The sequence below is a fragment of the Chiloscyllium punctatum genome, chromosome 2 (genome assembly GCF_047496795.1).
Source record: "Chiloscyllium punctatum isolate Juve2018m chromosome 2, sChiPun1.3, whole genome shotgun sequence".
NCBI lineage: Eukaryota > Metazoa > Chordata > Chondrichthyes > Orectolobiformes > Hemiscylliidae > Chiloscyllium > Chiloscyllium punctatum.
In genome coordinates, this window is record NC_092740.1 from 48,371,073 (window position 1) to 48,397,223 (window position 26,151).

At 41.1% G+C, this 26,151-nt stretch overlaps 1 protein-coding gene across 2 annotated transcripts in view; it reads left to right on the top strand.

Moving 5' to 3' along the window:
• Window positions 1–26,151, top strand: part of rasgrf2b (Ras protein-specific guanine nucleotide-releasing factor 2b) — a 230,526-nt gene that overhangs the window by 119,195 nt on the left and 85,180 nt on the right. For both annotated transcript variants that reach the window (XM_072582334.1, XM_072582343.1), the window contains exons 11-15: window positions 3,622–3,688; window positions 4,463–4,599; window positions 17,833–17,915; window positions 19,594–19,842; window positions 23,878–24,266. In XM_072582334.1, the coding sequence (XP_072438435.1) occupies window positions 3,622–3,688; window positions 4,463–4,599; window positions 17,833–17,915; window positions 19,594–19,842; window positions 23,878–24,266 (925 nt within the window). The remainder of the gene's footprint in view (window positions 1–3,621; window positions 3,689–4,462; window positions 4,600–17,832; window positions 17,916–19,593; window positions 19,843–23,877; window positions 24,267–26,151) is intronic.

Genomic DNA, 26,151 nt, shown 5'->3' on the forward strand with positions numbered 1-26,151 from the left:
GACACCCCTCCCCTTGATCTTGCTGCTCCTCTTCCTCCATTCTCTATCCTCCCACTTCTTCTCCCATCCAAGCTCTGAGCAGCATGTTTTGCTGCTGATGATTGATTTATTTATTGTCACTTGCATTTTACAGTGAATGATACGGTAAAATACAGTAAAACAAAGCTTCAACAGTTGTCACAATCTGGCCCCATTTTGAATAGTCTAAGAATAAATAGGAGAAAAGAAATAATTGAAAGAGAGTCCTGATCCCTGAGCTGGCTCCTACACTGCCTCCCCTCCTGTACCGTCTCATCATCACCTGTGCCAGATCCACCAATATACGAGTCACCATTCTTTAGGTGCCAACTCTTCACTGCCGGGCCCACCTTGCCAGCAAACAGGAGTCCCTGGCTCTGCTGCTGCCTCAATGATACTAGGAATCCCTGCTCTGGGCATACTGCAACCAAGAATCCCCAGCTCCAGAATCCTGCTAGACCAGGCCGCTGCTGCTGACTCACAGCCGCTCCTGCCATCCTCCTCTGAGAGGTTGCCTTGCTGCTGCTGCCATCATGAAAATTCTGCCTCCTATTGCCAGAGGAACTTTGCTGCTGCCGAACCCTGCTGCCAGTCATTGTGAGGAGCCATGTCCACCGCCATCTCCAACAATTAGTACCAATCCGCGTACTGCCCACTCTAACTGCCTCGCTGATTTTGCCAATGAACCTGCTGCAAATGGCTGCAAGGATGAGAAAAACAAAAGAAAAAAATGAAAGAGAAATAACAGAAGTAAAAAGAAAAACAAAAGCATGCAGGAGTGGATGAACCCTGCTACTCTGTTGCCATCTTGAATCTTGCTGAGCTTCCCCTCTGCAGTCCATAACCACTCAGGTCAGATGAGAAGTGCTCCTTTAATGGCAATTGATTGGCCACTGAAAAGCCAGCCTCAACTGGAGTGAGAGTGCCATCCCAGATTTTGTTTTTCCCCTGTTAATTAAGGACAATTGGGGGCAGTTTGGAGGATGGTGAGAACGTTGACTAAGTAATTTAATAAAACCTTCTACCTGCAAACCCTCCAAAGGTGGACCATTAAATTGTGCCCATGGAGGCCAATCTCTACCATGGCAGCAACAATACACCCAATGGCAGCCAAGGCCACGTCCTCTCTCCATTGTTATGTCTCCAACTTCTTCACAGCCAGTATCTGATCATCTGCATCGTGTCCCACTCCACCATCTACAAACTCAGTTACTTGCACATGGAGGGAAACTTTGATAGCAATGTGGCAGTCAGGAGTCTCAATCAAACTTTCATCTTTCAGTCATATTAAAACTCACAAACTAAATACCATGGTGGGAAATTTGTCCGATGTAGACACAGTAAGTGAGGGTAGTCTGGTGCGGTCAGCAGATGCCAGATGAAGCAGAAACAGGCCAGAGGCAGACAGACAGAAGTCATCTTTTGGCAAAGCGTTTAAATCCTATATAAACAAAAGATGCATCATCTCTTTGAAGATTCTATCATGCCCTTGAAGAGGTTTTGATTAAGCTTCTTTGTTTTAAAGGTAAAAGGACTGCCATGCCAGTTCCACCCTTTTCTGCTTGAAAGTTGACATTGTGTGTGTGTGCGCGCGCACGCGTGTGCTTGGGGCGGGGGGGAGGGGACTCTGCAATAGGCTTTGCACTCAATTTGCATAACTAGATAAGAGCTGCTTAGTTTGGGCTCAAGTATTACATCTGTGTTTAAAAGCCTGGTTAAAAGTAGATTCAGGTGGGCACTGTGCCTAGCAGACTGCTTCAAGTAAGAAACGGGTGAAGACCACCTCATTGTTTGGTGATTTAATTCCTTTTGACTCTGAATCTTGCTCCATGATATTGTTGGCGAAGATCAGCTCACTGCTACAGTCCAGGAAAGTGCATCTTGTAGATGTACCACAACGGACTAGCAGAATTTCCATTAGTTTGAGAACAACATAAATCTCAGACAGAAATTCGATCTTGTATGTGTGCCATTCTTCTAAATGATCATATATCCACCTAAATGACTTGAAGAACATAGCCGTGCAATTGCAGGAACTGGATTCAGCGGGTTGGATGAAGCTATAGAAATTTTCAGGGTAGTACTGGACTTTCCTCAAGTCACTGAACGTCTTCCAAATTTATCGCCAGACTTGCTGAGTTTTGTAAGAAGCAGTCACCCTGACAGTTAGCTCCTATCAGGTACTTTAGATGACTTATTTTCAAGGTAAGTTTCCTCTAGTAGCAGCTGGGAGAAGACTCCTCCTCCCTGCTGCAGATATATTTTAAAAAATCTCCAGGTAAGTTCTTTGTCTTTCAGGATTTTTCATTGAGGAGAAATGTCATGAATATTTATACCTCACCAGTTCATGGAAAATGAGCATTTAATTAAGATAGATTACTTGCTTGAGTTTCAAATGTTTTCTTTGTTTTGTTTTATTCATTCAGCGGATGTGGGTGTCGCTGGCTGGGCCATTATTTATTGCTTGTCCCAAACTGCCCTTGAGAAGGTTATTGGCAGGTCATTGGGAAAACTTTAAAGGAAACATTTATAGTTGTTGCCATAGCAACTGAGGCTTTTTATTAAAAACAATTCACCATCTGACTATTTCAGTGAAAGATGCAAATGATCTAATTGGATGATCTTGAGTACATAGCATCGTTGGCTTTGGAAATTCTTTGATATGAATTAAGCCACATAATCAAGTTCTGAAGAATATTTCACTAGACTTGAAACTTTAACTCTGTTTTCTCTTCATAGAAGCTGCTGCCAGATCTGAGTTTCTCTAGCAATTTCTGTTTTAGTTTGTTTGATCAGTTTCCTTGCTAGTCCAGTCTCATAATGACTGTGTGGTGCACTAAGTGTCATGTCAATTTGTTTTCATTGACTCATGGGATGTGGGTGTCCCTGACTGGGCACTTGTCCTTTGATGCCTTTGAGAAGACTGTATGGGGTCCGGTCAGCTCAATTGGCTAGACACCTGGTTCGTGATGTAAACAGCATGGGTTCAATTCCCACAATAGCTGAGGTTAATATGAAAGACACTCCTTCTCAAACTTGCCCCTTACCTAAGGTATAGTGACTCTCAGGTTAAACCATTGTCAGTCATCTCCCTCTTTAATGAGAGAGTAGCTCTAAGGTTCTCTGAAACAATTGTGACTTTATATTAAAATTAAAACAGATATAATACTAAGTAATGTTATATCTGAATATGATATGAGAGGTAAAAACATATTGCACTTTGCGATTATGCAGCACTCGTACAGATCTGAGAGCCAGCAACACTGTTAAGAGATTGCCTCACAAGTACAGTCAAGGCTAAATCCAGAATGAAAGATGTGCTGCTGTGCATCAACCAGAACATTTATCTATGGTCAGTAAGGCAGTCAATCCATATTACTGGGGTATTGATATTATTATATTGGTGTATGTTCCAGGTGGTTAAAAGGTTCAGGAAAACCTGATGAGTCAATTTTTAACCATTCTTCTTTACTTCTGCATAGTGATCAAATGATAGAATTCTGTGCCATGAATCTATAAAACTAGACAGAAGATATCAGAAATAATCAAAGTAGGGTCTCTGTAAAAAGATTTTGTTTTAAATCATTTTTCTCTTTGCTTCAGACTGGAGGTGTGATTTCTTTGATAGACTGCACCCTAATAGAAGAACCTGATTCAAGTGAAGATGAATGTGAGTACACAAGGAATCTTAATGATATGCTGTAAATACTGAGCTTTTAATGATTCCTCAATTTACTTTTTACAATAATAGAATGCATTCTGTATTTTACAAGAATTTTACCTGGTTAAATCAAGAAGTTGATTGCAATTGAACATTTTTAACAAAATATATACAGTGTCTTACTGTAGGCAGAATTTTCATCACCCTGCTTTAAATGCCTCCAAATTAACATTCTGAGAAATCTGCCTGTAGAGTTTATTTTTCCTGATGCAAAGTATATGTTGTCTCCCCAGAATATTACAGCCAGTTACTAGTCCAGGAAATCGGGGGGAAAACTCCACAATTTGTTGTGCTGTCAGAAGCAGGTGGAACTTCCAGCAGCTTCCAACACTTGAGTAAATGGTGGAAATGGGGCCATTCTCAAAAACTCCTGTTCAGGCTCAGTACCACACCAAACAATGATTTAAACCACGGAATCTCTGAGGAAATTGGACAGATTTTGAATAATGGGAAGAGTTGATGAGACCTGCAAATAGTAAAGAGTCAATTTGATGCAGGTCTGGAGATTTAGAGTTAAAAACTTGTCAACTGTGACTGTTGTCAACAAAATTTCTTCCAATTACTCGGTGGGGTGGTACAGACCCAAAGGAAATGGTTAGCTGTTAACATTTATACTTGGAATATATTTATGGGAGTTTCATTGTTTAGGTTTATCGAAAGCCATGCTGCTACTTTATGCAATAAATAATTTTTCATGCATTAAGTTTCGTTTATATTTTATAGCGAAAGGCTCTGGTCAGGTTTTTGGGCATCTAGATTTCAAAATTGTGGTTGAATCAGCTGATGCCCCCCCGTTCACAGTTGTGTTGCTAGCCCCGTCTAGACAGGAAAAAGCTGCATGGACCAGTGACGTAAGCCAGGTAAATATAATTTATATTATTCCAAAATGTTCGATTCATTTCTCCAGACAAATCTGAAGTGTTAGAGAAATACATATCCTGATGAATGTTCCATTGTCTTTTCAATTTAATTGAAAATTCACGGTGGAAAACAATTGCAACAGCTCCCATATGAAGCAAGAGCAGATGGCCGCTTAAAATTGCTGTAGTAATTTAGCCCACTTGGCATCCCAGTGCCTTTCTGTGGGTTGTGATTTTAATTTGCCCCATTGAGGAAGCAAGCAAGCTCCTGTTTGGGATCAGAGGGTTCTGTCATTAAATAAGCAGATTAAGCTCTGATGACAACATTGAGTCTGACTGTAATTTTAACCTGGGGCCCAGCCAGCAGATTCGGGCCAGAAAGAATTTGTTTGTTGCTTCTGGGAATGGATGGAAAAATGTGTCACTTCAGATACAATAAGAACCCCTTGGGGTCTCCTTTTTTTTCTCTCCCACTCCTGCATTGCCTAGACGAGCTGACTGTTTTGCAATGGGAACTGTGCTGCCGGTAGACAGACATGTCATGTCCATACACTTCACTCTCAATGACCCTACAGATTTCTTTTTTCTATTCAATCATGGGATGTGCAATACCATGGCAACAGTTTTCCTGGGAAGGGTGACTACAGGCAGAAGCAGATAGCACGGGATGTGGGATGTAAGAATCACTAGCAAGGCTCCGAGTAGGATTTGCAGATGGTGGCGTTTTCCATGTGTGTAATGTCCTTATTTTTGCAGTGAGTAGAAATTGTGGGTATACAGAAAGGTCTGAATGTGTTACTGCGGTGTATCTTGGAGATGGTAAACACTGCTGGCATTGTGCCTCCAGAGGTGGTGGGAGTGATTGTCTAAGGTGGCGGATGGGGCACTATGTAGGTGTGTCCTAGATAATGCCAAGCTTCTTGGAAGCAATTGGAACTTGCTGCACAAATCAAAGCAAGTGGAGAGTATTCTGTTACACTCCTGACTTGGTGCCCTATTCACCATTATCTCCCTCTTAGCTTATCATCAACAAACCCTTTGTCTCGCTCTTCTTTATATGTCTCTCTCTGGGCATGGTTTCCATGTATTTTATTCACTCCATCTCTCTACCCCTTAAGCAATCCCCATCCTCTTAACCATCATAAATACCACCCTTACCCAGTTGCATTCAGTTCTAATAAAGGGTCACTAGACTTGAAAAATTAACTTTGCTTTTTTTTCAACAGATGTTGTCAGACCTGCTGAGTTTCTCCAGCATTCTCTGTTTTTGTATTTAAGCTCGTTCCAGTTTTGTTTCTTGTCAAGGATAATTCCATCTAGCTCTATCGAGAGCTCTTATGGTTTTGGATACCTCTATCAAATCTCCTCTCAACCTTCTCCGAAAAAAAGAATTCCAACTTTTCCAAGCTACCTTTGTACCTGAAATTCCAACTTCTTTGCTTTGATCAGATTTATTGATGTCATTTGTACGAGGATACAGTAAAAAATGTTGTTTTGGTCGCACTACCAGCAGATTGTACCATACAAAATGCATCAGGGTAGCAGAACACAGTGCAGTATACAGTGTTAGCTGCAGAGAGAGAGAGAGATCAGAATTAGCATTTGAAAGGTCCGTTCAAAAGTCTGATAACAGCAGGGAGGAAGCTGTTCTCAAATCCATTCTTATATGTATTCATACTTTTACATCATCTTCCCGATGGAAGAGGGTGGGAAGAGACTATAATCAGGGTGGGAGTGGTCTTTGATTATGTTGCTTGCTTTCCTGAGTAGGAAGGCTAAATGGTACCATTGGGTGGAAGGCTGGTTTGCATGATGGACTGGGCTGTGTTCACAACTCTCTGTAGTTTCTCACAGTCTTAGGAAGAATTTCTGGAACTATTTGTAAATTGTTTCTGCGCTCTCTATAATGCCTTCAGATATTTCCTAAAGTATGGTGTCCAGAACTGGATACAAAACTCCACCTGAGGCCAAATTGGTGTCTTATTCAAACTTAACATAATTTCCCTAATACTCTTTGTCCCTGTCAATAAAGCCTAGCGTTCTGGATTTTTCATTCATTGTGGTCTCAACCTGTCCTGCCAACTTCATTGACTAATTTCCACGCACACTCATGTTCACTCCTGCAGCTCTTTCAGAGTTATATCCCTTATTTTATGTTTTAGTCTCTTCGAGGTCTGCAACACAGAAAACAGCCCTCAACCCATTAACTCTGTATGAGTCATAAAAGCACACCAAACTATTCCAGTTCCATTTTCCAGCATAACCTTATATGCCTTGACATTGCATCTAAATAAATCTTAAATATTATGACTGTTTCTCCCTGTACAGTCCTTGTAGATAATGAGCTCTAGATTCCCAACAGCTTCTGGGTGAATTAAGTTTTCTTCACATCCCTATAAACCTTCTGCCTCTTACTTTAACTCTGTGTCCCCGGCCATTAATCTCTTGACTGAGGAAAAAAGTTGTCTGTGCCCCTTCCAATGATTTACATCTCAATTGTGACCCAACTCCATCTCTTCGGCTCTAAGGAAAATAACTCCAGTCTGTCCAATCTCTCTTCATAACTGAAACTCCCATCCCAGGTAAATTCCTGGTGAATTTCCTCAGCATCCACTCCAGTGTAATCATATCCCTGCTAGAATTTTCTTTCCCTGTTCCAACCACCAAAACAAATTACATTACACTTTTCCACATTGAACATCACTTGCTACTTTCTTTGTTAGTCGTTCATGTGGTGTGGGCATCAGCTGGTCCAGATTTTATTGCCTGTCCTTAGCTGCCCTTGAGAAGATGGTGGTGTGCTACCTTTTTGAACCGCTGTAGTCTATGTGCTGTAGGTAGACCCACAATGCTGTTAGGGAGCAAATGACAGAATTTTGATAGTGATGGAATGACGATATATTTCCAAATTTGGATGATGAGTAGCTTGGAGGGCAATTTGTTCATTCATTCCACCCACATTCTTTTGAAATTCTACATTAATCTTCTCACAGTCCACAATGTTCCCATTTTTGTATGGTGTGAAAGTTATGACATTGTGCAACAAGGTGTGTGTCTTCTTCAGAAGTCACATGACACTAGGATATGGTCCAAAAGTGTGGTGCTGGAAAAGCACAACCAGTCACGCAGCATCCGAGGAGCAGGAGAGTTGACAGTTTGAGTATAAGCTCTTCTTTAGGAACGTGCTCGGAATGTAGGAGAGTTGACAGTTTGAGTATAAGCTCTTCTTTAGGAACGTGCTCGGAATGTCAATTCTTCTGCTCCTCGGTTGCTGCATGACCGGCTGTCTTCCCTTGCATTAGACATGATTCCATTAAATTTGGAATTGACCCTTCAATTCCCATTGACTTGAATTTTGATACAAGCAGGGATCGACTTCCTCTTGACTTCAGTGGCCACCTCTTTATCTTTGAGGATTTCTTCCTTTGCACTAATGGAAGAGCACATATCTTCACTTGCTACCACTGAAGTCTCAAGAGAGGAATGTGAAATGCGTGGCAACACACAAGGCCATACTGGGTCTCCAGACTGCTGCTGCTCTATTGCTTCAGTCAATAGAAAGCTCATTCATAACAGCCGTTTGCCTGTTAAAATTACTCTTATTTACTAAGTCACCTCTAGGTTGCTCCTCATACCGTGGATGTTTTGTTGTATGTCAATTGAGTCATAGGGTCATGTAAATGTACCTTTAAGAGAGTGAAGGACACCCAGTGCTGGAGAATTTGCAAAGTCACATTTGGTTCAGAACAAACCACACTTGCTGAGTTGCTATGAGACAAAAACACAAATTTGACTTTGGCCAATCAGTTTAAATTTTATCCAGAAAAAATAACAAATTCCAATCAAGCTTGAATTGAGTATATTGACAATCTTAAAAGCCAATGACACAATCTGATCCTCTGGGGTATAAGACTGGGGGAAAAATTGAACAGTTGAGAGGATAACTGCCAAGTCCTAGCATGTAACAGACTGCTTGAAAAAAAATTTCTCTTTAAAAAGTCCCTTTTTGATCAGTAACCTGTGATGCAGACATTCCTAACAAGGAGCAAAGAAGACACAGGAAGATCTGATGACCAGAACCTTCAGCTGCTGGTTTTGAGATAAGAAGTGTTGTTTTGTCAATCTTAATTGGGAGTTTTGTAGAACTAGTATTATAGAAGGGAAGGTGAAAGAAATTGTAAACTGTGGTTAGTTAATTATTCTCTGTTATACTTTAAGAAATCAAATTGCAATTTTTACTTTACATAGTTCTTGGCCACTCGAAGTTTTACAGATTACTGCACGGGATAATTTTTTTTCTGTGTTGCTGGTTTTAAATTAAGCAGGAGAGTTCACTCCATGTCATAACAGTTTGGGGGCTCAGGACCAGGATTTGAACTAGTTTAGACAGATTTGAATAGATTTGGGGTTACAAAAATTCCCAGCAGATTTTAAACGCTTGCAGATTAGTATCCTTTATCTTTAAATAAAACGCAGGTGAGACAATTTGTTTAATTTCGGTGAGTTGGGGTTGATTAAATTAAAAGTGAGAGAAATGGCTCTTAAAATTGCAGAAGATGTTCTGGGATTTGAAGATGATTCTCAAATTTGCCAAGAAAGCTTAGACGGAAAGGAAAAGGCCACACTTTTAGAATTAACAGAAGTTAGATTTGGGTTTAACCAAGGACAAAAGTAAAGCTGAAATTGTAAAAGGGTTACTCAAACACTTAGGTGTGTCAGAGAAACAGCCAAGTGCAGTAGAGGTAGAAAAACCTAAATAACAATTGAAGAAAATGTAGTTAAAAGATAAACAAAGGGAGAGAGAAAGGGAAAGAGAGAGAGGAGAGGGGTAGAGAGAGAGGAAAAAAAAGAGAGAGATGGTTCTTTGCTGAGCAAAGAGAGAGAGAAAGGGAGAAAGAGAAAGAGAATTTGAATTTGAGAAATTGCGACTTAGTCAGCAAAGTCAAGTTAACAGGATGGAGATTAAAAGAGGAGGTTGTGATATATAAAAATATGTCAAAACTCTGACACGTTTTGTTGAAAAATGTGTTGAAGTTTTCTTTATTTCGTTCGAAAGATTGACTAGGCAGTTGGAGTGGTCCGAGGATTTATGGGTAATGCTAGTTCAGACTAAATTGGTTGGCATTATTTGCTGCACTGTCAGATGAGGTGTCAAGGGATTATGAAGAGGTTAAACAGGCTATTTTAAGTGCTTATGAATTGGTACCAGAAGCATATGGACAGCAATTCAGAAACACAAAGAAGGAACCAGGTCAAACTCGTGTTGAGTTTGAAACAATTAAACATAGTCACTTTGATCGATGGGTGAGTGCTTTGAAAATAGATACATCATTTGAGGTTCTGCTGGAGGAGTTTAAAAACTCAATTCCAGAGATGGTAAGAATTCACGTAAAGGAACAGAAAGTTCAGGAAGTGAGAAGGGCAGCAGATTTAGCAGATGAGTACATGATGGTGCATAAGGCAAAATTCCAGCCAAAATTTCATCCTGTGACAAATAGAAGTTGGGAGAAGGGGAGGTGCTACATACTAAACCAAGAGTAGAGAGCACTGGCAAGATTTTACCACTGGGTAAAAAAAGAAGCCCAAGAGGGTGGAAAGGAGGTGAATGGCCTCAGATGTTTCTACTGTGGTAAAGTGGGACACATAAATTTGTAGTGCTGATTATTAAAGAAAGGTGCTGTGGGAAAAGATATGGTAAAAGAAGCTAAGCCAGTGGCATTAGTGAAGCTAGTAAAGGAGACCCCAAGAAGACACAGCCAGGGCAGGCCAGACTGTACATCAACAGTAAGACTTCTGCTGCCTTTGTGGCGTAAGTCTCCAAATCTCTCTCTCTCTCTCTCTCTCTCTCTGTCTCTCTCTGTCTCACACACCTCTCTCTCTCTCTCTCTCTCTCTCTCTCTCTCTCTCTCTCTCTCTCTCTCTCTCTCTCTCTCTCTCTCTCTCTCTCTCTCCTGCTCTCTCTCTCTCTCCTGCTCTCTCCCGTTATGGAGTATCAAGACAATAAAAGGTGGTAGAGGAGTCAGTAGCTTTCTTCACACGGTATGGACTGCCCAGAGAGATTCAGTCAGATCAAGGGTCAGATTTTACTGCTAGACTGTTTTAAGGGGCTATGGATAGCTTAGGTATATAGCATTTTGAATCCAGTGTGTATCATCCTGAATCCTTGGGAGCTTCAGAGAGGTGGCATCAGACCTTGAAGACCACTTTGAAAACATACTGTCAGGATTAACCAAATGATTGGGATAATGGTGTCCCATTCATATTGCTTGCCATTAGAGATGCCCCAAATGAATCTACTCAGTTCACTCCCATTGAGTTAGTATTCAGTCATGAAGTGAGAGGCCCTTTGAAGTTAATTAAAGAAAAATTGGCAGGACCAAAGTCAGAGATCTCGCAATTAGATTATGTTTTGGAGGTGAGGGAGAGATTAAGTTTAGGTGAGTTAGCTAAACAACACCTAAAGAGGGCACAGTGTAGCATGAAGCAGGTGGCAAATAAAAACTGAGACTTGGATGTTTTCCCGAGAGGATAACGTGTTCGTACTGTTACTCGAGTGGAGTTTGCCGATTGTCTTAGTTCCCAAACCTGGCAGAACTGAACGATTCTGTGTGGATTATCAGAAGGACAATGCTGTTACAAAATTGGACTCTTATCCAATTCCTAGATTGGAGGACTGTATCGAGAAAGTCGGCCAAGCCAGTTACATCACCAAGTTGGACTTAATGCGTGGTTACTGGCAGGTACCTTTATCAGAGACGGTGAAAGAAATTTCTGCGTTTTCTAACAATATCAGTTTAAAGTGATACCCTTTGAAATGAAGAATGCACTCGCCACATTCAAAAGACCCATGAACACAGTTGTGGCTGGGTTAACAAACTGTGCAGTCTATTTGGATGATGTAGTGATCTTTAGTAAGTTCTAGAAAGATCACATGGAACAGTTGGCAGAGCTCTTTGAATGACTATGAGAAACAAAACTGGTGATAAACTTAAATAAAGTGGAATTTGTGAAAGCAAAGCTCTTGAGACATAACATCAGTCATGGAAGGCTGACCCCATAGACTGCAAAGACAAAGGCTATTGAGGAATTGCCATGCCCAACCTGGAAGAAAGAGGTGCTTCGATTCTTAGCACTCAGCAGATTCTATCAGAATACTGGATTAGTGGTGCTGGAAGAGCACAGCAGTTCAGGCAGCATCCAACGAGCAGCGAAATCAACGTTTCGGGCAAAAGCCCTTCATCAGGAATAAAGGCAGTCAGCCTGAAGCATGGAGAGATAAGCTAGAGGAGGGTGGGGGTGGGGAGAGAGTAGCATAGAGTACAATGGGTGAGTGGGGGAGGAGATGAAGGTAATAGGTCAAGGAGGAGAGGGTGGAGTGGATAGGTGGAAAAGAAGATAGGCAGGTCAGACAAGTCAAGGAGACAGTAACTGAGCTGGAAGTTTGAAACTAGGATGAGGTGGGGGAAGGGGAAATGAGGAAGCTGTTGAAGTCCACATTGATGCCCTGGGGTTGAAGTGTTCCGAGGCGGAAGATGAGGCGTTCTTCCTCCAGGCGTCTGGTGGTGAGGGAGCGGCGGTGAAGGAGGCCCAGGACCTCCATGTCCTCGGCAGAGTGGGAGGGGGAGTTGAAATGTTGGGCCACGGGGCGGTTTGGTTGATTGGTGCGGGTGTCTCGGAGATGTTCCCTAAAGCGCTCTGCTAGGAGGCGCCCAGTCTCCCCAGTGTAGAGGAGACCACATTGGGAGCAACGGATACAATAAATGATATTGGTGGATGTGCAGGTGAAACTTTGATGGATGTGGAAGGCTCCTTTAGGGCCTTGGATAGAGGTGAGGGAGGAGGTGTGGGCACAGGTTTTACAGTTCCTGCGGTGGCAGGGGAAAGTGCCAGAATGGGAGGGTGGGTCGTAGGGGGGTGTGGACCTGACCAGGTAGTCACAGAGGGAACGGTCTTTGCGGAAGGCAGAAAGGGGTGGGGAGGGAAATATATCCCTGGTGGTGGGGTCTTTTTGGAGGTGGCGGAAATGTCGGCGGATGATTTGGTTGATGCGAAGGTTTGTAGGGTGGAAGGTGAGCACCAGGGGCGTTCTGTCCTTGTTATGGTTGGAGGGGTGGGGTCTGAGGGCGGAGGTGCGGGATGTGGACGAGATGCGTTGGAGGGCATCTTTAACCACATGGGAAGGGAAATTGCGGTCTCTAAAGAAGGAGGCCATCTGGTGTGTCCTATGGTGGAACTGGTCCTCCTGGGAGCAGATACGGCGGAGGCGGAGGAATTGGGAATATGGGATGGCATTTTTGCAAGAGATAGGGTGGGAAGAGGTGTAATCCAGGTAGCTATGGGAGTCAGTGGGTTTGTAAAAAATGTCAGTGTCAAGTCGGTCGTCACTAATGGAGATGGAGAGGTCCAGGAAGGGGAGCGAGGTGTCAGAGATAGTCCAGGTAAATTTAAGGTCAGGGTGGAATGTGTTGGTGAAGTTGATGAATTGCTCAACCTCCTTGCGGGAGCACGAGGTGGCGCCAATGCAGTCATCAATGTAGCGGAGGAAGAGGTGGGGAGTGGTGCCGGTGTAATTACGGAAGATCAACTGTTCTACATAGCCAACAAAGAGACAGGCATAGCTGGGGCCCATACTTGTGCCCATGGCTACGCCTTTGGTCTGGAGGAAGTGGGAGGATTCAAAGGAGAAATTGTTAAGGGTGAGGACCAGTCCGACCAAACGAATGAGAGTGTCAGTGGAAGGGTACTGTTAGGGACGTCTGGAGAGGAAAAAACGGAGGGCTTGGAGGCCCTGGTCATGGCGAATGTAGTTCTATCAGAAGTTTGTTCCAAACTTCAGCAGCGTAGTGGCACCATTAACCGATTTGCTGAAGAAGATCACAAAGTTTTGATGGACAGAACCATGCCAGGAGGAATTTGACCATTTGACATCAATATTAACCACTAAACCAGTTTTAGCTACACCAAACTTTTCAAAACCTTTTAAAGTTGCCATTGATGCTAGTGACATTGGAGTTGGAGCTGTACTCCTACAAGAAGATGAGGATGAGATTGAACTGCTGATTGGTTACTTTTTGAAGAAGATCAACTTCCACTAGAGGAAATACTCCACAATTGAAAAGCAACTATTGAGTTTGGTACTGGCCTGACAACATTTTAATGTATATGTCACGAACAATGTGTCCGAGATGGTTGTGTATACAAACCACAATCTGCTTACATTCTTAGAATGTTTTAAAGATAAGAATATGAGCTATTTCATTGGAGTCTTATGTTACAGACATTTAATTTAAAAATCATACAAGTTGCAGGTCAGAAGAATAATCACAGATGAGTTATTGCGGATTTAACTGATAGAGTTTAGATGAGGTGTTATGAAGATGTGGGTGTACCTTTAAGAGAGTGAAGGACTTGGCAAGTACGCAGAGTGCTGGAGAATCTACAAAGTCACATTTGATTGAGAACAAACTGAACTCGCTGAGTTGCTATGAGACAAAAAACACAAATTCAAATTTGGCCAATCAGCTTAAAGTGTACTGTGAAGAAATACCAAATTCCAATCAAGTATATTGACAATCTTAAAAGCCAATAACACAGTCCAATGCTCTGGGGTATGAGGCCAGGGAAATTTGAACAGTTGAGAGGAGAACTGCCAGGTCCTAGAATGTAACAGACTGCTTGAAAAAAAATCTCTCTTTAAAAGTCCCTTTTCGATCAGTAACTTGTGATGCAGAAATTCCTAACAAGGAGAAAAGAAGACACAGGAAGATCAAAAGATAAGAACCTATAGCTTCCTGGCTTTGAGATAAGAAGTGTTGTTTTATAAATCTTAATTGGGAGTTTTATCAGACCATTATTATTAGAAGGGAAGGTAAAAGATAGGTTAGAGAAAGAAATTGTAAATAGTGGGTAGTTAATTATTCTCTGTTATACTTTAAGAAATAATGTTGTTAGTTTTTACTTTACTTCGTTCTTGGCCACTTGAATTCCTACAGATTACTGCACAGGATAATTATTTTCTGTGTTGCTGGTTTTAAATTAAGCAGGAGAGTTTACCTAATGTCATAACACATTTCTATCCCTGTACCTGTCCAAATGTCTTTTAAATATTGTAATTGTGCCCACCTCAACCACTACTTCTGGTAGCTCATTCTATATACGCACTCTCTGTGTGAAAAGTTGACCCTCAGGTCCTTTCTGAATCTTTCCTGTCTTGGACTTCCACAACCCCCCCACCCAAAACCACCATTCTCCCCCCACCCCGGCCAACCTCCTGCAGAAAGTGATGGCAATTCATCTTATCTATGCCCCTCATGATATTATAAACCTCTACAAGGTCACCCCTCAGCCTCCTACACTGCAGGGGGAAAACAATCCAAGACTAACCAGCCCCTTCTGTAACTCAAGCCTGCCAGTCTCATTAAGATCCGTCGATCATGGCTGATCTCTACCTCAATTCCTTTTTCCCGCATTATCCCATATCTCTTGATATAAGCATCCACAAATCTACCTCTGGCTTGAAGATACTCAATGGTTGGACTTTTGAACCCCTCTGGGGTTTGAAATTCCAAAGGTTCACCACCCCCGAGTGAAAAATATTCCTCTTCATCACAGTCCCAAATGCCTGTCTCTTATCTGAGACTGTGTCCCCTGGTCTTGACTAGCACCTCCCCTCCATACTGGCCCCAGCAGGGGAGCTTCTTGTTAAACTCTGTCAGAGTTTTAAATGATATTGGAGGTACCAGTGTTGAACTGGGGTGCACAAAGTTAAAAATCGCACAACACCAAGTTATAGTCCAACAGGTTTACTTGGAAGGATTAGTTTTCAGAGCACTGTTCCTTCATCAGGTGGTTGTGGAGTATAAGATTGTAAAACACAGAATTTATAGCAAAAGTCTACAGTGTGATGCAACTGAAATTATATATTGAAATAGACCTGGACAATCCAGGTATAGCTTTGAATCCATATATAGCTTTGAAGTCAGGTTGTTGCTGGGTTCACCCTGATTTGGGAGCCTTGGGCTCCCTGCTAAATATTCCACAGCCTCTGAGCTTTTTCATCACTGACCCATGATCTTATTTATCTTTGGGGAAAACAGCCTGACAACTTACTGAAATAAAAAGCATTTTGCCTTTTGTCTGAACTATTCATGCCCCCAGGTTGAATGGTATTTGCATATCTCACCCACCTATTTCATTTTAATCCTGCTTCAGTTAGTCAGGAGCTTATATTTTACAATTTGTCCTGCACAATATATGCACAATTTGTCCTGTGCATATTTTGTGCACAAAATATACCTGGTAGATGTTAGTGCCGAATCCGTGCTGGAGCAACTTGGCCAGTAGCACAGTAGGGTCTGGACAAATGCCTTCTATATTACTTATTGAATGTTGTCAGGCCCCATAACCTTTTATGATGTCCAATGTCTTCACCTGTTTCTTGAAATCACAGATATAATCAAATGGACCTCAGGAGGAGGTTGGGATGGGTGGTCCACTTAGCCTTATTTCAAGGCTTTAGCCTCGTCCCTTGGACTGATGTGCTGTGCTCCACCATTCATTCAGAATGGGGAGCATTGTGAAACCTGTATGACCAATAATTTGCTTATTTGCTTACCAAGTGGCCCATGACTCGCTGTGGCGCAACTGCAGAGATTTGATCTGATCCAATAGTTGTGACACTGTCTGTCGCATTCTGCTTCTGTTTGTTGGAATGTGTGTAGTCCCGTAGTTTTAACTTGTTGACATCTCATTTTTAAATATGCTTTGTGTGCTCTAAACTAGGGTTGATTTCCTAGTATAATGTTAGAGTGAAGGATATGCTTTATCATGAGGTTACAGACTGCTGTGGATTGCAATTCCACAGCTCCTGATAGCCTATCATGCCTCAGTTTTGGATCCCGGTTTTGAATTGCTAGATCTGTTCTAAGTCTAGTCCGTTCAGCATGGTACTAGAGAGCAAGATGGAGGGTGTATTCCACATGAAGATAGAACTTAACAGCAGCAAAAACTATGTGGTGGCCCAGTACTGTCATGGATGCCTAGCAGGTAGATTGGTAAAGAGTCAAGCAGGTTTATCCCTCTGGTTCTCTCACCACTTGCCACAGATTGACTGGTAGATATCCACTTCAGGACATGGCCAGCTCAGCTCATTGTGGTGCTACTATGGTATTAAATGTTGAAGGACTCCTCCTGAGTACTTTGTGTCCTGCAAGTAGTGCTCAACATTCTGGAGGTTTACTTAGGCAGCTAATGGTACTTAGTTCAGAGTTTCCTTGCCAGTGCATTCGTGATCATCATTACTGAGACTAGTATTTTTTTATTCCAGATTTATTAATTTAATTTAAATCCCCCCCGTTGCCATGGTATGATTTGAGCTCATCTGGAGCATTAGTTGAGTAATGTAACCACAGTGTTACCGTTTCCTTTGTTAGGCTTAGTGGAAAATGCGGATGAAAGGAAAACATTGTTTAATTATCCTTTTTTGGAATAATTGAATTATCTTGGATTAAATGAATCCAGTTTGAAATGAGGCATTTTGGCAAGTGCAGTGGATTTTCATGTGCAAATGCCGAATCATAGGTCAGATAATAATTCCACAAGATTCATTAATCTGGCTATTTAATAATGTGCAAGGACGAAGTGATGCATTGCAAAATTAGGAATTTACGACATACGAGTGGTCAGCACCCATTTTGGCTTTTGCCATTTGTGCCTTGTCAATTTTTCAAAGATTTTATATCGTAACCTACATAGAGTCCATTGCAAACTGCTTCTGAACAAGTTAAAGATGCTATATAAATGTAAGTTATTATTTGTAATTATCCTGACTCATAACAGCATTTTAATAGACTATCACCTACTAAGGCTTCTCTTCTTCTAATGATCTCTGTAAGGACAGATATGTCTATGGCATCTATTTCCATGGTGGTGCAACCTTCAGTTATGTATGCCTAGTGTTCTGGAGGGTGTTTGTTTCTTTGCTAGCTTATGGAGCTGTTCCTTGTAACTTCTCGCATGCTCTGAATGTGTTTAAGTTCATCCAAATATTCAATCCTACAGGGTAGAAAATATAAGTAAGTTTAAAAAAAAACCTCGGTGATAGTGTTCATGACACAACTGTAGCCCTCAAAGGGTTAGAACAGCATTATTAATTTTGTAATCTGCATTTTTCTTCTGAAAGCCTGGAAAATGCCATTTTATTTCTAATTCACTGGTGTTTGTGTATTTTTGCAGTGTATAGACAACATACGATGCAATGGTTTAATGACCAGTGTGTTTGAGGAATATTCAAAAGTTACTGTGCCTCATATGATTAGGTAAGTTTCGTTCAAATTGTCCAATGGCTGATTCTCACAATGAATGGATCTTAATGGGAATGAATTAAAGGAAATCACAAAACAATAGGAACAGAAGTAGACCAATGGGCTCCCTGAGCCTGCGGTACCATTCAGTACAATCTACTGCCTCAATTCTACTTTCCCACGTACTCCTATTTTTGCTTGATTCCCCAAGAGATTAAAACATTTTCTATTTCAAACTTAAATGTATTCTATGATGGAGCATCCCTGACCCTTTGAGGTACAGAATGCTTTGTTAGACCCACATGGAGTACTGTGAGCAGGTCTGGGTACCACATCTTAGGACGGATATCTTGGCCTTGGAGGGAGCAATTATACAGGTTTACAAGAATGATGCCTGGACCTCAGGATTTAAATTATGAGATTATACAAATTAGGCTTGTTTTCTCTAGCTTGTAGAAGGGTAAGAGGTAATCTGATCAAACTCTTCATGACATTAGTAGTAAAAATAAAGGGCAGATAAACTATTTCCACTGGTTGGGGATTCCAGCACTAGTGGGCAAAGTCTTAAAAATTAGGGCCAGACCATTCAGCAGAGACATTAGGAAGCATGTCTACACACAAAGGGTGGTAGACTCTTGGAACACTCTTCCACAAATGATAGTGGGTGCTAGATCAATTGTTAATTCTAAATCAGAGACAGATGATTTTTCTGTTAAGCAAAAGACAGATATGAGGAATTGGGCCACAGATCAGGAATGATATCATTGAAGGGTGGAGCAGGCTTGAGGGGTTGAATGGCCTCCTCCTGTTCTGACAAGGATTCACAACCTGTCAAGTGAAGTCATTTCTCCTGATCTCAATTCCAAATGATGGGCCTCTTTATGCTGGGCATGTATCCACAATGCAATTTTGTGAGAGCTTTCCCTGCAGACAGTGCAAAATCATGGATTAATTAACTCAATACTTCTTTTCTTACAGGACTCTTGCTTGCAGTTAGTCTTGACTTAAAACAAACAAGGTAGATAGAATGTGATATAAACTGTGAATGCTGGAGAAATTTCTACAAAAATTGTGGAGAGCAAAACATTTCATCTCATTTATGCAGAGAAAATTGATATGTGACAGACTTTAGACAAGTATAGATTCGGGAAAGGTTGGGATGGGGAGCACTAGTGAAGATAAAGAAGGAAAGAAATGGTGAAGAACTAAATAGGAACGTTGTATCACTTTTCATGGTGGAAAGCAGTATACTTGAACTTCAGGAGAGTCAGAAGGCAGAGTGAGTGTAGCGGCCATCATTAAGGAGAAGATGCAGAGGAAGCTGAAAGATCTGGAGGTGGACACCTCACCCAGACCAGATGGAATACATCCCAGAATTCTGAATGAAATAGATTGTGGAGGCATTAGTAGCAATGTTTCAGCATCACTAGAGTTGGGGAAGATGCCAGAAGACTGGAAAATGTTTAAGAAAGGAGGGAGGCCGAAGAAGGGAAATTATAGGGCAGTTAGCCAGCCCTCAGTCATTGTAAGGTTTTAGTGTCCGTTATTAAGGATGAGATTGCAGAGTATTCGGATGATTAATTCCAATTCAGCCTTGAGGCTGCAATCTATAGCTCCCTTGCATTAATATGCTTAATGAAATAACATTCATAAGGGTTTGTGAAATTAACTAAAAAATTATTATTTTCCTCAGATCTGATATCCGACTCCATAGTGATGATATGGATATCTGCTTCAGCAAGACACTGAACTCCTGTAAAGTTCCACAGATCCGCTATGCCAGTGTAGAGAGGCTGCTGGAGAGACTGACTGATCTGCGCTTTCTTAGCATTGACTTCCTCAATACCTTTTTGCACACCTACCGAATATTCACAAGTGCACTGGTTGTCTTGGAGAAACTGACAGACATCTACAAAAGACCTTTCACCTCCATCCCTGTCAGGTAGGGCCTGATTTCGAGGGATGTTGAATTTGATAAGAATTTAGGTCACTTTTAAACTTTGCTTGTAGGATGTTCGCAGCCATTTTTATTGTCCAAGCATAATTGTTCTAAACAGGTGATGATGGTGGGCTTTCCTGAACTGCTGCAGTCTTTCTTGTGATAGAGCTCCAATAATAATGTTAGTTAGGGAGCTCCAGGATAGTAAATATTAAATAATGATTAAAAAAAAGTTATACAAGTCCAAGATGATGTAAGACTTGGAGAGAAAGCTGTAGGTGATATTATTCACATGGCATTTATTTTAATGTTAGTGGTGTTGTCAAAGTGACTGTGATGAGTTGCTGAAATGCATCATGTAAATTGAACAGACTGGAGCCACAATAGATTCATGATGGAGGGAGTACATATGGAGTTCAGTTATAGTGATGTTTAGCAATTGAACCTTTCTTCCCTAGATGGTGGTGAGCTTCCTGAGTGTTACGGCTGCACCTATTCAGGCAAGTGGTAAGTATTGTCATATTATGATCAGGAGCTTTGTAAATGATAGCTAGAGAAGTTCTGAGGAATCATGAAGTGAGCCATTCATCATGAAAGACCCATGCTTCCTTGCTCTTGTAGCCAAAGCATTGACACGGTTAATCCATTTTAGCTTCTGGTCAATGGTAACTCCCAGGAAATTGGTTAAGGGGAACCCAGTGGTAGTGTTGTTGTTGAAGGTCAGGGTAGTTGACTGGGCTTTCTCTTGTTTAAGTTGGAGTTACTTAGAATATTACCAGCCACTTTTGTGTTTTTTTTAATGTTACCTGCTTTAAGCAATTATGGGTTGCTTCAAATTGTGTAAGTTCCACACAAAGCTGAACCTGTGCAAACAGTTTCAATATGAAGAGGGATAGTTATTGATAAAACAGTGGAACATGGTTGAGCCAAGGTCATTGCTCTCAGGACAGTCAAAATGCATGAAGTGAATTTTCTGTAGAGCAGTATTGCCAGCACAGAGGGAATTGAAAGTTCAAAATCCCAGTAACCTATTTTGAGATGTGTTTTACTAAACTACTATGTTGCATGAACTAAAAGTCATTGGTTGATCTATAATAACAATGGAATTTGCTGGAAGTACTCAACAAGTCTGGAGAGAGACCAGAGCTACCATTTCAGGTCAAAGACTTGCCCAATACTTACTGTTTTACTTCAGATTTCCAGCATCTGCAGCATTTGTTTTTTGCTTTCAGCTGACCTGTTTCACTTTAATATTTGGGATGATGTCCCATCCAGCAGCATTTCCAACCATTTAGCCATATATCAAAAAAGAATCTACTTAAAGCCTCAAATTCAGAGATAAGCAGAAATATTTTAAATGACCTTCATATTTTAAAAAAAGTTATGGAGTAATTATTTTATTTTTGAGATATTGTTTAAACTATTTTCATGTCTTCTAGATCAGGCAAGATGCTCTTATTAAATGAGGGAAACAGCATAATCATTGTTACTATTAGTACAAAGGAACAGGTAGTACAGAAACTCATTGCGAGAATTCTGCAGAACTGCAAGGTCCCAAAGGAAGGCCGAGTGACCTACACCTCATATTTTCTATATTTTTATGTAATCTGAGTGGAGTTTTTCCACTGTCAAAATTCATTCCACCTGAATGCAGTACTCTTTGGCAAGTGTCTGTTTCTCTGTAACTCTCATGTGATTGGGAACCATCACAATTATGCTTTACTGAGTGTAAAACGAAATGGATTTGGCTCCTGGTCAAGCAATGCTTTGATTTGAAAATTCTTATCCTGGTTTTCAATTCCCTCCCTGGACTCACCCCTCCCTACCTGTGTAGATTCTGCCAGAGAATCCTCTGAGCTATCTGTTCTCCTTTAATTCCAGCTTCTTGACGAACGTGAATGATTACAGTGTGTACAGTGTGGTTGCATCTGGGAGTGATGTATATGTTCCAGGAGGTTTCTAATATAGGATTAAATGTTATGCTATTTGAATATTAACCCTTTCACTATATTTCTCCCCATGACTCTAATTCAAAATTACATTTCTGCACTATGGTCTTCAGCTATCTCGGGCTCAAGCTCTGGAATGCACTCACTACTCTTCCCTTCCGAATAGCACGATGGATATACTTACACACCAGGTACTGCAGCAGTTCAGTAAAATAGCTCACCACCACCTTGCCAAGGACAATTGGAATTGGCAGTGTATTCAGACATGACTACAGACGACCCACCATCCCTTGAATGAGTTTTTTAAAAATAAAACTCTTTGCCTCTTTACCTCACTTTCTTTCCTTAATAAAGGAAATCTGTTCCTTTTCAATCTAGCTTTTGGTTATCTGACCTAAACTTTCCTGGTATCATAATTTGTTTAACAATGCTCCTGTGAAGTGTGTTTTGGTGTTTTATATTTCAAAGGAACATATAAATGTAAGATATTGTCAAAGTCATACTCCATTCATCAGCACTTCTAAGTGATACACATCCTGCAACTGGATTTGTTCCAAAGTTTACAATTGAAATCCTTTGAAACTTTGACTGCAATCAAGCCTTGAATTATAATTTTCAAGGATAATGTATATCTTTTGGGGGAGGAGTCATTTTAACAGACGGTGCTATAAGGCTGTTTGAAAGTTTTAATATTTGATGCATATCATTTGAGTAGCCCATGCAATTTGAGGTTGGCTGCCAGCTGATTCAAGACTTACAGCTAAGCTACCTTTTTGAGGAAGGGAACCTGGACTGAGAAACGCAGAAGCTCTCCAACACATAAGACCATAAGACCATAAGACATAGGAGTGGAAGTAAGGCCATTCGGCCCATCGAGTCCACTCCGCCATTCAATCATGGCTGATGGGCATTTCAGCTCCACTTGCCAGCGTTCTCCCCGTAGCCCTTAATTCCTCTAGACAACAAGAACCTATCAATCTCGGCCTTGAAGACATTTAGCCTCCCGGCTTCCACTGCACTCCGTGGCAATGAATTCCACAGGCCCACCACTCTCTGGCTGAAGAAATGTCTCCGCATTTCCGTTCTGAAATGACCCCCTCTAATTCTAAGGCTGTGTCCACGGGTCCTAGTCTCCTCGCCTAACGGAAACAATTTTCTAGCATCCACCTTTTCAAAGCCATGTATTATTTTGTACGTCTCTATTAGATCTCCCCTTAATCTTCTAAACTCCAACGAATACAATCCCAGTATCCTCAGCCGTTCCTCATATGCTAGACCTGTCATTCCAGGGATCATCCGTGTGAATCTCCGCTGGACACGTTCCAGTGCCAGTATGTCCTTCCTGAGGTGTGGGGACCAAAACTGGACACAGTACTCCAAATGGGGCCGAACCAGAGCTTTGTCTTCACTTCATTAAGCACCAAACAAGGGATTCTAGAGCTGTGTGCTCCATCACCATCACTCTCTCACACATCATCTTCTGCATTTGTATTTACTGTGCTGGGTCTGAGCAACCAATGTTTTCCCCATTGGAAAGACTAAAATATACTGTAAAGGTGGTGCTTGAGAAATAACTACATTCCTATTGTTGTTCCCATCATCCTATATCACCCGAGGAGTTGACAAAATCCAACCTCCCATTCCCAATCAGGTAATTTTCCAATGCTTTGTTCAAATGGTGGAACCCTTGCATAGAATATTATGATTCAATTGGTCCTGAAAGTTCCAAAAATTCATTTACGTTTGAAAGAAATTACAGCGTATAAGCTTGCTCTACATTCAGGCTCACGCCACACAGATGATACAGTGCTGAATGAGCTCTCACTTTCTATTATGTCATTTAGAGCTAGTGAATTTAATTAGGAGATGCAATATTAGGAGTTGCTAACTATTGGTTTACCTGAATGTTGTATACTAAGCCAATCAGCAAGTCCAGAATAATCTACCAAGTGGTTTATGTGTGACTTATCTCAATTGTTTATGGTGACATTTGATTGTTAGCATTTGTATGGTGAGACATATCCTGGATTCCTATAGCTATTGATTTGCTTCAATTGTCCAATTCAATCCATTCCCTTTTCATTTGTAGGTCGCTGGAACTGTTTTTTGCAACTAACCAAAGCAACAGATCTGAGCACATGAATGACGGAAAGTCTCCAAGATTGTGTCGAAAATTTTCTTCGCCACCTCCGCTGTCTCTTTCTCGAACATCCTCTCCTGTCAGAACTCGGAAACTTTCACTCAGCTCCCCTGTGAATTCTAGAATAGGAGTCCTTGATCTTTCCATATCTTCCATATCTAGTACTTCTACCTTTGCTTATAGCCCAGCTAACTCTCCACCTCCCCTAGCAAGCAAAACCCCACTGGATCTGAGCAAAGGTTCCTCGTCCCCAGATCAGGGCCCTCTGTCCACAGAGGAAAATTCAGAGCATCCCCGCATTGACATATGCAGCAAGTTACGAAGAAGCATCAGGAGAGGTACAGAAAATTCTTCACTTACTTATTGTTGTGAGATTTGGACCCTTTTCTATGTTTGCCTACTTTTTCTGCTACATTTCTCTTCTAATGTCATATCTTTTGAGGTTACTTGCCAATGTTTATTCTCCTGATTATAGATTTTGTCGTTGCCTTTGTAGTTCCAAAAGAGAGAGGTTCGCAAATGGGTTAAGTTCAATTTAAAAAAAATATATATATTTGCCTACTTAGCTCATCATTTATGTAATATAAACCACTTTGATTAGCACAGGGGATGGCTTGTATCTCCATGTACAAGGTTAAGCCTTACAGGGGAGTGCACCTAAGAAAGGTGATGGCCTTTCCTCTCCCATCCAACTGATTCAACTGAAATAATCAAACATCCATTGAATGTAAGAATTAGGAGGAAGAGGAGGTTCTTGAATCTTCGAGTCTGCTGTGCTATTCAATAATCACAGATCATATTTTTATTTCAGTTTTGCTTTCCTACCTGATAATTCCCTTCATACCAAATATGTACTGATCGTTGCCTGGAAAAAAAATGCTCAATAACAGAATATCTATTGTACTCTGGGGTTGGGAATTACATTCCCTCTAACTTTTCTTGCTGCTGCATGAACCTCCAAAGACCATGCATAGCATTGGCTTCCACAGCTTAGAGGAAGCGTTGTTGTAAATTTCCAAGATTCGCAACTCCTTGAGTAAAGAAAGTTCTCCCCTCTCAAGTATGGCTGACTTCTTATTTTGAGACTCTTTTCAAGACTCCAAGTGACCTGTCATTCTTCCAATTATATGAGATGTAGACCCAGTATACTTGATAAGGATTGAGTCTTCCTAATAAGACTGGTATAATCAATAAGCAATGTCCCAACACTACCTGGCTATCATAGATTCCCCGCAGTTTGGAAATAGGCCATTCAGCCCAACAAGTTCACACTGAGCAACCTGGCCAGACCCATACCCTTGCCCTACAGGACCTGTAGATAAGACAGCTAACCTACACATCCATGAACGCTGGGTAATTTAGCATGGCCGAACCACACAACTTATATATCTTTGGACTGTGGGAGGAAACTGGAGTACCCATCGGAAACACATGAAGACACAGGGAGAATGTGCTAACTCCACACAGTCACCCAAGGTTAGGATTGAATCCGGATCCCTGACATTGTGAGACAGCAGTGCTAGCCACTGTGCTGCCCTGCATCTAAGTATTGCTGAGAAAGGATATGTTGTGTAAAAGTTTTTTTGGTTTTATAAGAATTCCTAAGAAATGCCAATGGAAAGGGAAAACAACATTTTTAGTGTAATTGGGAGGGATTCCACTCTACCAATCAGAGTGTATCAAAGTGAATCTTCCCTCTCCTCTCATATTGTATTAGTTTTATGTGCCCTTTATGTTAGTATTTCTTGCAAATTGGCAAGATGTGTGCAAGGCAAAAAGCTTTGACAACATGTCTTCTTTTCAACAATACTAAAGTTATGCAGTATCAAATAACTATTTTTGATGGAGTTGTCTGACAAACAGACTTGAGAGGTTATCCATAGACCTTAGAGACAGTTTACCATTTTACATAATTGGGAATGTGGAGGTGTTCAAGGCTAAGATAGTCATGACATATCATGTTGAGAAAGAATACTCCTTTCCAGTAAGGTCTATCAATTTGTGACCTAACTGATAATGGAGAAATCCAGTAGCATTAATTAACAACAATTGACTGGCAGAATTTTCTTACAATCACTCAGGAAATATTTAGGATAATTTTACAATTCTCATTTGCAGTACATTTTAATTAGCTTCATTTTAGCAATGTATAACCTATATTTGTATTATTTCCATTGATTTTCATTTACTTTATGCTGGAGGTAGTTGAAGGCTAGTCAGAGG